This window comes from Natator depressus, chromosome 14 (assembly GCF_965152275.1).
Source record: "Natator depressus isolate rNatDep1 chromosome 14, rNatDep2.hap1, whole genome shotgun sequence".
NCBI classification, from domain to species: Eukaryota; Metazoa; Chordata; order Testudines; family Cheloniidae; genus Natator; species Natator depressus.
The window spans coordinates 1099181-1114026 of NC_134247.1; the positions used below are offsets into that span (position 1 = coordinate 1099181).

At 54.8% G+C, this 14846-nt stretch overlaps 1 protein-coding gene across 2 annotated transcripts; it reads right to left on the minus strand.

Annotated features, from left to right (window-relative positions):
• Window positions 1-4139: 4139 nt before the first annotated feature.
• SOCS3 (suppressor of cytokine signaling 3) lies at window positions 4140-7893 on the minus strand. 2 transcript variants are annotated; one of them, XM_074970829.1, is made up of 2 exons: window positions 7828-7893; window positions 4140-6225 (listed from the first exon to the last, which is right to left on the minus strand). In XM_074970829.1, exon 2 carries the CDS (start codon window positions 6157-6159, stop codon window positions 5530-5532), a length of 630 nt encoding a protein of 209 aa, XP_074826930.1. In that variant the 5' UTR covers window positions 6160-6225; window positions 7828-7893; the 3' UTR covers window positions 4140-5529. The 2 variants fall into 2 exon arrangements, with proteins under 2 accessions (XP_074826930.1, XP_074826928.1); XM_074970827.1 differs by lacking the exon at window positions 7828-7893 and adding an exon at window positions 6656-6752.
• Between the last annotated feature and the right edge of the window lie 6953 nt (window positions 7894-14846).

The following is a 14846-nucleotide window of genomic DNA, read 5'->3' on the forward strand; positions in this document are numbered from 1 at the left end:
AGTGACAGACCATCACTCCGCTCTTCCCAAGTTGTTGTGGACTCACAGGCCTGTGTGCTCTCAGCTCCCCACTGTTTCCAGGGAGAACCCCTCGTGTGCCAGCCCTTCTCGAGGTCACCACCTCTTTGCCAGGGTCGAGCTGCAGACTCCTCTACCCCCGGGAACGCTCGCTGCAATTCCCCGGGGGACCCTGTTACTGCAAAAGTCCTTCTCTCTGGTCACACACTCCTAGGGGTTAACCGCCCCCTGAAACCGTCTCTCTCTGAATCTTCAGCACGCCTGGTCCCCGTCAATCCCCCTTCGTTTTACTGCTCCCCAGTCACTTACTGCAGGAAGCACCGTCCACGGGGTGCAGTAGATCCCACTGCTCCCACCAGTTGTCATGGAGTCCCCGGGCAATGCTCTGGAACTGCTCCCCATGAAGCCAGGCAGGACTCTGGGGAAGTCTCCTTTCTGGGAGCAGCCTGTCTGCAGGACACACGGCTCACGCAGCTTCCACCTTCCTGGGTCTGACCTCGGAGCATTCAGCATCCTCTGCCCCTCCGTGCGCTTCCCACAGGGAGTCCGCTCAGGCAGGGCTCCTGGGGAAGCCAGAGGGTCCTGCCCCCCAACTCCGCAGTCAGTCGTGACTCTCAGCCAGCCAGTAAAACAGAAGGTTTATTAGACGACAGGAACATGGTCTAAAACAGAGCTTGTAGGTGCAGAGAACAGGACCCCTCAGCTGGGTCCACTTTGGGGGGCAGTGAGCCAGACAACCACGTCTGCACTTCACTCCATGTCCCAGCCAGCCCCAAACTGAAACTCTCTCCAGCCCCTCCTCCTCTGGGCTTTGTCCCTGTCCCAGGCCAGGAGGTCACCTGATTCCTTTATTCTCCAACCCTTTAGCTCTCACCTTGCAGGGGGAAGGGCCAGGCCATCAGTTGCCAGGAAACAGGGTGTCGGCCATTCTCTGTGTCCAGACCCCTGCACACACCTGCCCTCTAGGGCTCTGCAACGACCATACACCCTTACCCCACCACCTAGATACTTCAGAACTGCATAGGGGAAACTGAGGCACCCGCACACTATTCAGAGGAAACATTAAGAACAGTCCCACTTCATCACACTGGTGCAGATCCCCCAAGTCCCCCCTGCCCTGGCCTGCCAGGGTCCTTTTAAATGATCCCGCTGCCTGCAGCGGTGGAGTGGGGACGGGCGCGATGGAACAATTTGTACCGTGGGGCGGGGGTGGCTGGGCAGGGGCTGAGAGCCATTGAACCGAACTGTGAACCCTGTAGATGATGGAAACCACTTCAAGCTGGGGGTGCAGCAGCTTCCCTAGCTCCAGCACCTATGGGGGTGGGGCCTCCTTAGCCCAGTACTGCTCTGTGCCTAGCCCTGGTTTAGTGTGGGGTCTTCGAGCCCATCACAAAGACCTGCTCCACCTAATCCCCATGTGTGGTGGAGCAGGTCTTCCTGGTCCAGGAAATCACTGTGTTGGTGAATTCAGCCCTTCTCCTCCCAGGCGCAGAAGTGGGGCAGCAGGGAACTGACCATCCATGATGCACGGAAATAGCTCCTTACGTAATGCAGGGCCAAGTCCATTCGGCGTTTCTGGAGGAGGCGAGAGGGTTGTGAAATCTTTGTCAGGGATTTGCCCACTGGTCGTCCGCGTCACTGCTGCTGTGGGGCTGGGGAGGTTCCAAGAAGTGGGTAGCATTCACAGGGCTTCCCGGACTCTCCGAGTCAGCAGCTTATTGCAGCACTGCCCTGTGTCCTGAGGCAAAAGGGAAGAGGCCCCTGAGCAGAGAGAGAGGAAGCATCAGGGGTTCTTCCGGGAGGCCAAGAAATCCCAGGTGGTTACAGTAGGAAGATGAGGGGCTGGGAGCCAAGGAGGCTCAGGGGCCATGTAGACAGGACCTGGTACTGAAACAAACCTTGGCCTTTCTCTAGTACGAACAGGTCACGGGAGCCACCCTCCCTCTGCACTGTGAGGCCCCGAGGCACGCTCACTTCTCAGGGGCTCCGCTGGGGACGTGCCTGGGAGCCCCTTCACTGGTCATTGGGGAGTTGGCACTACCCCCAATTGCTAACCTGGTGCTCTCTGCCCAATGCAGCCCAAGAGAAGGGGAGTTGAGAGGCATCCAGGTGCAACTGATATGGGTAGTGGCAGGCCCCCCAGGAGCTCTGCCAGGCTGGCTGAGGGCGTGGCAGTGACAACCCTGACTGCAGGCCACTGCCAGTCACTTGCAGCTTATTCTCTGGGAGCTGCAGCTCAATGTGGGCAAAGGGGTGGCTCCTCACATGTCACGCTGCCTCAGAGGAAGCCCGCTGGCCTGTGGGGAGCACGGCTGAGGCCCCAGGAGCTCTTCCTGGTCACACTTCTCCCTGGGCAGCACAACTCCCCCATTCCATGGCCACAGAGGCATTGGGAGTCTCCCCAGAATTAGCTGAGCGCTGCCAGCTCTGTCCCAGTCTGGCCTCCCACCATCTCCCCTCAGGGGAGTCTTTGGAACAGCCCCACACATGCAGATCATCGGCCCCCCTCCCCCCAGGCTACCCAGTAAGCACCCCCTGCTCTGGCCTCCTCCGCTACCCCCCACCCTCCCGCAGGCAGCAGGGAAGGGGAGGGAGGAGGCCACGCTGCCTAATTTCCTGGCACTGGGCTGAGAATAAACAGAGATATTCCAGCCCTGTTGCCTGGGAGACCCAGCTCCGGGGAGGGGCAGGGGTGTGGTGTATGGGATCAGATGGTGCTGACGTTGGGGATGTGCCTCAGCAAGGCCTGGCAGGGTGCCACCCACTCTGCTCTGCTGGACATTCTTCGCATAACTCCCTGGGTTCCTGGCCAGGCTGGGAAGTCACTCTTCCTGGCAGGGCTGGAACAATGGGCTGGAGAGAATGGTACCAAAATAGAGAGGCAGCGAGCCAGCCTTGCATGTGGCTGGGACCCAAGCATCTTTCACAGTCCCTGCATTTTGGCTTGGCTCCAAGAAAAACAGACAGTTTCTCCCAAAGTGCTGCTGAGCAGGCAGTGGGGGGGTCCCTTGCCCCAGTGCCCCAATAGCAGCTGCATGAATTCCCTGGCAGCCATGCCCTGCCCGCCATGCCCTGCCCATGCCACTACGCCTCTCCGGCCATAGCCCTCTGACAGGGGGACCCTGCAAACCTCCCGCAGCTCTGACTTGGGTGTAACTGACCTAGTGGGGTATTAAATAGAATGGATTTAATGCTGCACTGGATGGAAAGTGTGAAAGAGGATGGTGGGGCTGATGGGCTGGCAGGTCCCACGGTGGGGAGGGGTAGGAGCCCCCCATGTTTTTCTGTCAGGAGACAGAGCTGTAGGAAGCAGCCTCGTGCACACAGCAAGGGGACTGAAGCACACTGTTTGCCAGGAGCTGGGAATGGGCAACAGGGGATGGATCACTTGAGGATTCCCTGTTCTGTTCATTCCCTCTGGAACACCAGGCATTGGCCACTGTCGGAAGACAGGACACTGGGCTAGATGGACCTTTGGTCTGACCCAGTATGGCTGTTTTTATGCCCTTGAACAACTCCCACAGACAGGCAGACCTGGGCAGCCTCACAACTGTCCCCCCTGAGCACAGCTTGCTGCTGTGCCCTTGGGCGGGGGGAGAAAGGATCACAGAGGGTTAATTCCTCTGCATATGATCCATCCTCTGGCCTCTCTTTACTTGAGCTGACAGGTTTATTCCTGGGCCTGGAGCTCATGCCCATGAAGTGATGCCTCAGAATAGGTCTCAGGGGGCAGTTAATGCTTGTCTGGAAAGTGACTTCCCTAGGAGATGGTTTAATTACCTCTAGTGCTGGCAACAGCCATCGCTTGCCCCTTTAGCGCCAGCAAGATTGGGGTAGCTGCGACCACAGCAGCCTGTTCACAAACCAGCGTCTAAGCTGCTCCGAGGTACTTTACAATCCCTCACAGTGCTACTGCAGGCTGGCCCATCCAATGCCACCGCTCAAGAATCACTCCCAGAAGCTCCCAGCTAACGTAAGTGATGAATAATGGTTAGATCCTGGCCTTAAAAATGGGCTGAAACCTGACACTTGTGACCCCACTATCATTAAAGCGATGGCTGCATGTGGGAGGCTGTGTCTACCCTCTGAAGCACAGAGGTCTGGCAAGCAGAGGTGGGGGGCATGAGACAAAAACCAGAGCTGGGGTTTTCAATAAAAAATAGTGCTCTTTATTATAAATTACAGAAATGCTTCCTTTCGGATTATAAATATAAATATGTGCAAAGTTTCTTCTGAGTCTGGTTTACGTTGAGTTTTCAAGCATGTTGAACTCAGCCTTCAAGGCTGGAGGTGAAGGCAGAATCTTTATAAAAGACAGGGATTCAGGCAGGGCTGTAAATGGCGCTTTCTCTAAAAGCCAGAAAAACCCAGCTGCCCTTCCCAACCGCAGCCCAGACAGCGGCTCCAGGGTGACGGGTTCCAGGGTGCTCTGTTGTTGCTACATTCCTGTAGGGGATCAGTGCCATGGTTGCCACCATGGAGCAGTGCAGCTGGGGACGAGGCAAACCCACAGCCCCCAGATCCAGCCAGAGACTGTAGAGAATCCCAGCTTCTGGAACCCTCTGTGAAGCTGAGATTCGAGGGGCTGGGGCAGCGGCTGGGAGAAGCCCTGATGGGTCAGCACTTCAGAATAAAGATCTAACAACAACTCATCCCGTTGGGGCTCATTGCAACGATGTGCTCACATGGAACTCTTTGGTGCCGATGTGCCATCAGGACGGGTTCCTTTCCCAACTGGGATTCACTATTCATAGCCTGGACCATCATTGTAAGTGTTGCCTGTAATGTGCAGTAACCCAGTCCATGGGACGAGGATGGAGTTTAAGGCTTAGTCCCCTGGATAATGGTAGTGAGGGAAAAAGGCAGCATCCTCCAAGTCTGGGGCTTGGTGTGAAAGGAGCTTCCAACCACAAGGAGGCGGTGAGAGGTAAAAAAATCACTTTCCCCTTAAAACTGAGGAAGAGTTTTCAGGCACTAGCTGGATTCCAGTGCTTTCCTTCTACTATCTTCAGACCAGCTTTGTCACCAGAGCAGCTCCAGTTTGGTCATATCACTGTGGCCAGAAAATGGGGGAGAGGATCTGAGCCACAGCTGAGCGACAGAGGTTTGCAAGGTACACATCTTGCATGGGCTGTTTGCAAACTGTTCAGCACGGCTCCTTCCCAGCAGTTGCCCTCATATCTGGTGGGACCGCCCCAGAAAGAGATCAGGTCTCACTGGGCTGCCGAAGAGGAGGCAGGCTGTGTACAGGAGCTTCAGTATGTTAATCCTTAGTCAAGTCACTTCAGCCTCTTGCCATTACCTAGAGGGGGCTTCCAAACTGTCCCTGGGTTAGACCCCAACACGCATACACAACTGTAGACGTCTCTGTGCTGGGCAGGGCCCACTGATCACCCCTAAGTTCACTGTCACCCCCCACTCCCTTGCCAAAGGGGGCAGGGGCCTGTGTGCCCCCTGCCCGGCTTTTGTGCTTGTGCCGCTTGCCGCTTGCCGCTCCGCCCGCCGCACTCCTTAGAGGGGGGCATCATACTGGTCCAGGAACTCCTTGATGGGGCCTGGCAGTTGAGTCATCTTTTCGTAGGAGTCCAAGTGCCCGTTGACCGTCTTGCGGCAGAGGTGCTGCAGGCTGGACACGTTGGAGGAGAGCGGGCGGCTCAGCACCAGTGGGATTTTCTCACCCCCGGAGTAGATGTAGTAGGCACGCTTAGGGGGTGGGGCCCCTCCGGGCTGCTCGGGGAGGGGACACGGGGCGGGAGGCATGTAGTGATGCACCAGCTTGAGGACGCAGTCGAAGCGGGGCACAGGCTGGCTGCTGCGGGGGTCGGTCTGCAGAGAGAAGCTGTCGCCCTCGCATTGGATGCGCAGGTTCTTGGTGCCCGACTCCGTCTTGACGCTGAGGGTGAAGAAGTGCCGCTGGTCGGAGCTGTCTCTGATGAGGAAGGTGCCCGCCGGCTCCGCGCTCAGCAGCAGGTTGGCATCGCTGCCCGTTACCGTGCTCCAGTAGAAGCCGCTCTCCTGCAGCTTGCGCACAGCGTTCACCACCAGCTGGTACTCGCTCTTGGAGCTGAAAGTCTTGAGGCGCAGGCTGGTGTCCAGCGGGCGGCTCATCCCAGCAGCGGGGAACTTGCTGTGGGTGACCATGGCGCAGGGAGCCAGCTTCGGAGCTCGGGGTGCTGCTGCCTTGTGCAGCGGCTGCTAAAGCATCACCTGGGGGAGGCAAGGACAGAGGCTCAGAACAACGGGGCTCCCAGGACCGGCTGCCCCCACCCCGGGGCGCCCCCTCCCCAGGACCGGGGGTGCCCCCGCCCCAGGACCGGCTGCCCCCACCCCGGGGCGCCCCCTCCCCAGGACCGGGGGTGCCCCCGCCCCAGGACCGGCTGCCCCCACCCCGGGGCGCCCCCTCCCCAGGACCGGGGGTGCCCCCGCCCCAGGACCGGCTGCCCCCACCCCGGGGCGCCCCCTCCCCAGGACCGGGGGTGCCCCCGCCCCAGGACCGGCTGCCCCCACCCCGGGGCGCCCCCTCCCCAGGACCGGCTGCCCCGCACTGGCGGTCACTGGGCTGCGGCCTGCCGGCGGCGTGGCGGACCCCGGCGGGCAGGGGCAGGGGCAGGGGCAGGGACGGGGCCGGGGCCGTTACCTGGGGCGGCGGCGGCGCGGGTCTCGCTGCGGGTCTCGCTCCGGACAGGGCAGCGGGCTCCCGGCGGTGCGCGCCCGGCTCGGCGCCTTCCAAAGCTGCCGGGGCCGCTCGGGGCCGCCTCTTATAGCGCCGCGGCCCGGCCCCGCCCTCGGCTTCCTGGAACTCGGCTTCTTCTTGTAACGCCGCGGGCCCCGCCCCGCCGAGCGCCCCGGGCAGCGCGCCAGGCAGCGCCGGCCCATTCCGGGCAGCGCGGGGCTCCCCCCGCGGCTCCCGCTCGCGCTTTCCTTCTAAGAAGCGCTGAGTCCCCGGCCCGCGCCCGCCGGGCCGCTCCCGCGGGGCCAGCGCCGAGCACCCGGGCTGCAGCGGGGGCGCCGGCCGGAGGGCAGGGCCGGGCTTTCCAGAGCGCCCAGCGGCCGCCCCGGGAGGAGGGCGGGCGGGCGCTGTCGAAAGCCGGGCCCTGAGCCCCCTTCCCTGGGGCAGAGACCCACCGGCTGCGGCTGCCTCTCTGGAGCTTTTCTGTCCCAAGGCAGCTTGCTGGTGGGGGTGGAGAGGCTCTTGCAGCTGCAGGGCACTGCCCAGGGCAGGTGATGGAAACGTACCGCATCCTAGGCAGTGCCCTTCCTGCCCTGCCCTGCCTGCAGTGGGGCAGCTGCTGCCCAAGACAGACGGCAGGAGAGAGCGGGTCAGGGGCCCAGGGGAGCGGAGGCCAAGAGGAGAGGAGAGGGGGGCAGTAAGAACCGTGGTGAGGGACGCAGGAGAGCCCAGGGAATGAGGACAGCAGGGGCAGAAGCCCTGGAGCTGGTCGGTGTGAGCTCTTTGCAGTGTAAATGGGAGAGGAAGGATCAGCCTGGGGTACAGACGCAGAGGGGCTGCAGCTCTGCCTCCCATGCACTGTGTGGCTTGGGACTTAATGTCCTTGTGCTCCTTCCTCCAACTGTAACTGTAACTCATCAATGTTTGCAGAGTGCTCGGAGTACCTTGTGTGGAAAGAGGCCCTGGAGGTGGGCAAAGGTAGTTGATGTGCCTGGGGCTCCAGCGTTTAGAGGTGAGCTCCCAAAAGGTGTATTTGTTTGTGCACTAGCCTCCAGTGCAGTTACACTCCTCCCCCGCCCGCCACACACACACTAAACTCCAGCCTATGTGGGGATGTAGTGGAAAGCCAAAGTACAAACAAAAATTGCCTTGGAGAACCCTCCTGCCTCTTCCCCTGATAGACGGCTCCTTATGCTGCTGCCACTCAAAGGACATCGACCTCTGGCCTCGGCTGAGGATTCCCGGTATTCCCCACTAGGATGCAGAATGTGCTGCAGAAGTAGGCATGAGATCAAAAATTCCAGGGAGTTCATCTGGGAGCCGTTCTCTGGGAAAGAATTGCCATCCCCTCAGCCCTGCTGGTGGGAGGGAAACGGAGTTACTAATATATTATGGAAAGGTTGTGGATCAAATGTCTTTATGGCTCTGAAGTTTAGTTCAAGTACAACATTCCAGGCCACCGTTGACCTCATTTACACTTCCCAGAAGAGCTGCAGGGAAGGAAAAAAACCCTGATTTAGCATTTGGGAACAGTAAGGGTGAAACTCTCCCCTAATGTGATTAAACGCCCCAGGGCTCTGAAAAAGGGGTCAGGTTACTGGATTATTCAACAACTGGATGTGCAGCAGCACTTAAAATGCCTCATCCAGTGGGGAGAGGAATGGCAGAGCAAAGGTTAGCTTTACAGTCCTATCAAAAATAAAGGCTTGATTCTGGGCTCAACTGCTGTATAGAGCTGGCTTGACTGGCCCCTGTGGATCCTCCTCAGTGCAGTCTTGGCATAGGCAGGGGTGTGCCAGCCCTCAGCATAGGGGTGGCCGAGGGTAGGAGGGGATGTGTCTGGAGCACTGTACATGTAGAAAGAACAGGAGGACTTGTGGCACCTTAGCGACTAACCAATTTATTTGAGCATAAGCTTTTGTGAGCTACAGCTCACTTCATCGGATGCATTCACGAAAGCTCATGCTCAAATAAATTGGTTAGTCTCTAAGGTGCCACAAGTCCTCCTTTTCTTTTTGCGAATACAGACTAACACGGCTGCTACTCTGAAACTTTACATGTAGGAAGCCACTGTTGAAGCTGCCCAGGATCCCCTCGTTTGCTGGGCTATGCCTCTTCATAGGCCCAGCACAGAAGCTAGTCCAAGGGGTTCTGCAGCCCCCAGTTAGAAGGGACCAGACCAGAGACAGGGGCCAGTGACTCCTTCAAAGAATTCAAATCCACTTTGCTGGCAGGTCAAGCTGGCCAGATGCTGTCAGAGGGGGAAGGGCTGGGAGGCAGGTCCACCAGTGTTCCCCATTTGCTTGAGGATTTACCATGTAGTTGCTGTGTCAGTCTCAGGGTATTAGAGAGACAAGGTGGGTGAGGTCACATCTTTCATTGGCCCACCAATTCCTGCTGGGAGAGAAAGCTGAAGTTGTTCCAATAAAAGACCTGACTTCCCCCACCTTGTCTCTTGGAGGATTTACAGGCAGGCAGATGAGGATAGCTGGCTTCTCAGCTGGTTCTAAAACTTTAATGTTGGCTATTGTCAACTTTGACCATACAAACAAAACACACTTTGTCAGTGGATTCTGTTTTAAATAGTTTCATTTGCCCTGGAGCTGCTGCCAGTCAGGAATAAACACAAAAGGAGTAGTTCTGGGAAGTGAGGCTGTGGTGAACCAGCTGGTCTGAAATGCAAACGAGTCCTGGAACTCTGCCTAAAGCAGGAGTGGTGAAATCCAAGGGAAGGAGGAGAGTGAAGGCTCCTGCCGGCAGTGCTGGGCTCCACTCTCCAATGGGGAGGATGAGGCAAGGAGGCTGCTGGGGAAAAGAAGCCCAGTCCCACTGGCTGAATGCTAGGTCTGACTCTGCAGCTGGGTGGAACTGAGGACCAATGTACCTTCAACAGCTCCTTTTGCCATCTCCTGAAATCAGCCTTATAGCTGGGGATCCCCCATCATTACTGAGAGGTAGGGGAGACCCTCTGAGATAGGAGCATGCCTTCTCTGTGTGCATGGCTGATGGCCAGCTCCCCTGCCACATGCTCAGCAAACCCCAGCCCTGGCTGCCACTTCAGGGATTCCTCTTTGGAATTCATGGACTGTTCTCACCCTCTCCAAATGCGGATGCCGGCCTGATGGCTGAGGAGGCTGCAAGTGGCCCCTCCCATGTTTTAGGCCCAAATTTACCCTATCCCCCAGACAGGCAGCTTTGCTTCTATCGATGTAAATAGCAGACCTAGGAAACCTAGGAGCTAGGAAATGTCATTTATGCTAAAGAAATGAACCCTGCCTCAACAATCCCCTTCCTCTGGGTGAGGTGGCCTGGGGATCAGACCTGAGGCTTCCTGGGGGAGGCTGAAGATTCAAAGCACAATTTTTAAAGTCCTACATAAATATAGGGGTCAGGGAAAGTCTCCAAGCCCAGCTGCCTCTTGCCTGTCACACACAATGAGCCCTTCCCCCTTTGTGCCAATACAATTGTTTGCATTTTGACTAGTTTCTTCAAGACCCTGACCAAAGGCATGGGCAGCGGCCCAAAGCTTCTTGCAGAGTGACCTCTGACTGCATCTGACACATGCACAGAGTGTCTGACAGTCAGGGCTGCACCTCCCCCAGAATGCAGGCTAACAGCACTCCCCACCCTGATGTCAGGACAGGCATCAGCATTGCTGGGTGTGGCCTGGGACTGGAAAAAGGGAATGCTGCTTGTCAGGCCTGAGGGGCACTGGCAGGGCTGTGAGTGTGTGAGGGAGAACAAGGGTTGGAATAGCAGGGGGTGAAGGTACATTGACAAGTGTATGTTGAGGTCCAGGACAGGAATTTGGGGCAGGGGATGCAGGTCAGACCTTGGGGAAACTAGGCTTCTCAGGATAGTCCCAATAACACTAATATGCTGTAAATCCTGCTCTACCCTGACAGCTTCTGGAGCCCTGAACGCTGGGAATTCCCTCTGAAGTAACCTGATTAGATAATTGTGTGTTTCCCTGTACTATCTGCCAAAGGATGACTTGTGTAGAAGGCTCCAGAGCAGCCCCTGGCTGCCTGCCATGCCACAAACTGCTGAGATTCCCTTGATATCAAGAGAGCTTTATTAATCTGCCTGCAGTTTACAAGCGCAGGGACAGGAAAACAAACAAGAAGCCCCATCTAAGGGGATTCTGTTCCAGAAACCTGGCTGCAGGGAGGACATGTTCATTTATCGAAAATGAGCTTCCTAGGGCCCCTTGGAGTTGCCGCCTGTGTGGCTCAGCCGCTGAGTAAGAGGCTGTTGGGCAATAGCATCTCAGATGACAAGATTCTGGACAATTTAAAATATAAGTAGGAAAATAAAAGCCACAAGAGCTGATTGTGCTCTTTCCCCAGTGAACACACTCTCCTTTCCCGCCTCCCAGGCAGATTGGGGTCTGGCATTTGCCTTCCACGAGGCACTGTCTCACAGACAAGGAGGTGGGGTTGCAGTCCCAGGGCCCCTTCAGACCTGCCTTTCATCAAGCTCCTACCTCATGGCCACCTGCCTTGGCAGGCCTGATGCTAGAGGGGAAGGGGAATTCCCAAGCCAGGGGTGGGCAGGTGGAATGGACAGAGCAGGGCCTGAAACTATGCCAGGGCTCAACCCAGGGAGACCAGGCAGGTGGCGGTGGCGCAGACTACCTTGCGCGATGGGCGATCAAATTAAACGAGGCATGTGTCTGCCCCTCTGTCACCTCCCAATTTGCAGATAAATTGAAACCGTGATCTACAGCTCAGCTCTGCATCTCTCCAGTAAGACCCTTTCAAACCTCCAACCCCTCCAGGGGTTTGACTTAGTAGATACTTTCTTTAACAGGTTTCAGAGTAGCAGCCGTGTTAGTCTGTATTCGCAAAAAGAAAAGGAGTACTTGTGGCACCTTAGAGACTAACACATTTATTTGAGCATGAGCTTTCGTGAACTACAGCTCACTTCATCGGATGCATAAAAGTGGAAAATGCAGTGAGGATGTTTTTATACACACAGACCATGAAAAAATGGGTGTTCATCACTTCAAAAGGTTTTCTCCCCCACCCCACTCTCCTGCTGGGAATAGCTTATCTAAAGTGATCACTCTCCTTACAATGTGTATGATAATCAACGTGGGCCATTTCCAGCACAAATCCAGGGTTTAACAAGAACCTCTGAGGAACTGGGGGGGAGGGGGGGGGAGGGAGGGGTGTAGGAAAAAACAAGGGGAAATAGGTTACCTTGCATAATGACTTAGCCACTCCCAGTCTCTATTCAAGCCTAGGTTAATTGTATCCAATTTGCAAATGAATACCAATTCAGCAGTCTCTCGCTGGAGTCTGGTTTTGAAGTTTTTCTGTTGTAATATCGCAACTTTCATGTCTGTAATCGCGTGACCAGAGAGATTGAAGTGTTCTCCGACTGGTTTATGAATGTTATAATTCTTGACATCTGATTTGTGTCCATTTATTCTTTTACGTAGAGACTGTCCAGTTTGACCAATGTACATGGCAGAGGGGCATTGCTGGCACATGATGGCATATATCACATTGGTAGATGTGCAGGTGAATGAGCCTCTGATAGTGTGGCTGATGTTATTAGGCCCTGTGATGGTGTCCCCTGAATAGATATGTGGGCACAGTTGGCAACGGGCTTTGTTGCAAGGATAGGTTCCTGGGTTAGTGGTTCTGTTGTGTGGTATGTGGTTGCTGGTGAATATTTGCTTCGGGTTGGGGGGCTGTCTGTAGGCAAGGACTGGCCTGTCTCCCAAGATTTGTGAGAGTGATGGGTCGTCCTTCAGGATAGGTTGTAGATCCTTGATAATGCGCTGGAGAGGTTTTAGTTGGGGGCTGAAGGTGACGGCTAGTGGCGTTCTGTTATTTTCTTTGTTAGGCCTGTCCTGTAGTAGGAGACTTCTGGGTACTCTTCTGGCTCTGTCAATCTGTTTCTTCACTTCCGCAGGTGGGGATTGTAGTTGTAAGAATGCTTGATAGAGATCTTGTAGGTGTTTGTCTCTGTCTGAAGGGTTGGAGCAAATGCGGTTGTATCGAAGAGCTTGGCTGTAGACAATGGATCGTGTGGTGTGGTCTGGATGAAAGCTGGAGGCATGTAGGTAGGAATAGCGGTCAGTAGGTTTCCGGTATAGGATGGTGTTTATGTGACCATCGCTTATTAGCACCGTAGTGTCCCGGAAGTGGATCTCTTGTGTGGACTGGTCCAGGCTGAGGTTGATGGTGGGATGGAAATTGTTGAAATCATGGTGGAATTCCTCAAGGGCTTCTTTTCCATGGGTCCAGATGATGAAGATGTCATCAATATAGCACAAGTAGAGTAGGGGCGTTAGGGGACGAGACCTGAGGAAGCGTTGTTCTAAGTCAGCCATAAAAATGTTGGCATACTGTGGGGCCATGTGGGTATCCATAGCAGTGCCGCTGATTTGAAGGTATACATTGTCTCCAAATGTGAAATAGTTATGGGTGAGGACAAAGTCACAAAGTTCAGCCACCAGGTTAGCCGTGACATTATTGGGGATAGTGTTCCTGATGGCTTGTAGTCCATCTTTGTGTGAAATGTTGGTGTAGAGGGCTTCTACATCCATTATGTAAGTCATTATGCGAGGTAACCTATTTCCCCTTGTTTTTTCCCCCCCCCCCCACCCCCCGTTCCTCAGACGTTCTTGTTAAACCCTGGATTTGTGCTGGAAATGGCCCACCTTGATTATCATACACATTGTAAGGAGAGTGATCACTTTAGATAAGCTATTCCCAGCAGGAGAGTGGGGTGGAGGGAGAAAACCTTTTGAAGTGATGAACACCCATTTTTTCATGGTCTGTGTGTATAAAAACATCCTCACTGCATTTTCCACTTTTATGCATCCGATGAAGTGAGCTGTAGTTCACAAAAGCTTACGCTCAAATAAATTGGTTAGTCTCTAAGGTGCCACAAGTACTCCTTTTCTTTCTTTAACAGGCACCTCATAGTGAAACCTTGAGGTATTCCTGAAAGAATGATGAGGGTTTGTGCCACTGCAGAAGGCATGGCTCCCCTCCCACACTCTCATCACAGACTTTACAATGGCAGGGTCTTAACCCAAGGGTTAGACGGGTTAAACCAGCAGCGCTTAGCCAAGCTTGAGCCCCAGAGGCCCACGTCCCAACCTGGCATGTTTCTGTGATGTGGGGGTTCATCACATAGCAATATGTGTGTTTTACTCAGAGGTTTTTGGTTTTAGATGTAGAGCTTCAAAAAGTACTGGGGCTTTACTCCCCAGCACACTCCCTCTGCCTCTGCATAGCTGGGGACAAACACTTACTTTCATCTGTCCTCTGCACAATCAGCCAGAAATTGAACCAAGCCTCCCCCTAGCTGCCTCTTCTGGGGACTAAATGGTGGACTTGGCTCTGGACAAGCAATAGAGAAACTGACCTAACAGACACAGAGAAACAATCCAAGAGAACAATTCAGCAGCCAACATGACACTCCACCATGCTGGTGTGGAGATTCTGCAAGCAGGCACCTCTGAGAGAGAGAGAGAACACTGTGACACACAACCTCTGCCCAAAGGACAGTTCCCATCCCATCTGCAGAACATGGAGTCCCAATTTTGGATTTTGTTAAGTCCTTTGTTTCCATGTTAAGATGTTTTCTGTTCCAGGAAATGGCATTCCAGTGGTGACCTGGCAAAGCCTTTTTGGGAAAAACAAAGCTTTGATGGGATGGAGAATTTCAGGTTTCAGAGAGCATGGAGGAAGTGCATTTATCCTGCTCATCACAGAAGACAACATTTATCAGCTTTAGAGGAGCTGTTGCAAAATGTATTCTACTAAAGGTTTTTAGTTCATGCTCATCACTGTGGTATCTGAGAACCTTAGTGTTCTGATCACTTCAGGGGAACTCTGTGAAATATGACAGAACATCATCCACATGCAGGCATCTTAGACTTGGGTCCCAAACTGCAACCTCAAATATGGTAGTTGTTAGGATATAGATATTCAGGTCTGTCTGTAAAGGCCTATACTCTAAGAATTTAGGTGTATTCTTATCACTTGGCTAGTTAGAGAGAGATAAAAGAATCAAAATCACTGTCTGCCGGTGTAAGGGCCTTCTCTTACTATGATAGTCTGAGGCCCTGTTCTTAGGCTAAGGCCTTTGGCTAAGCAACAGGCAGCCATAAACTGGGAACAGAGTAACAGCC

Excerpts from the sequence above, each read along its gene's own strand:
- SOCS3 (XM_074970829.1), bottom strand. The coding sequence starts at position 6,159 with ATGGTCACCCACAGCAAGTTCCCCGCTGCTGGGATGAGCCGCCCGCTG.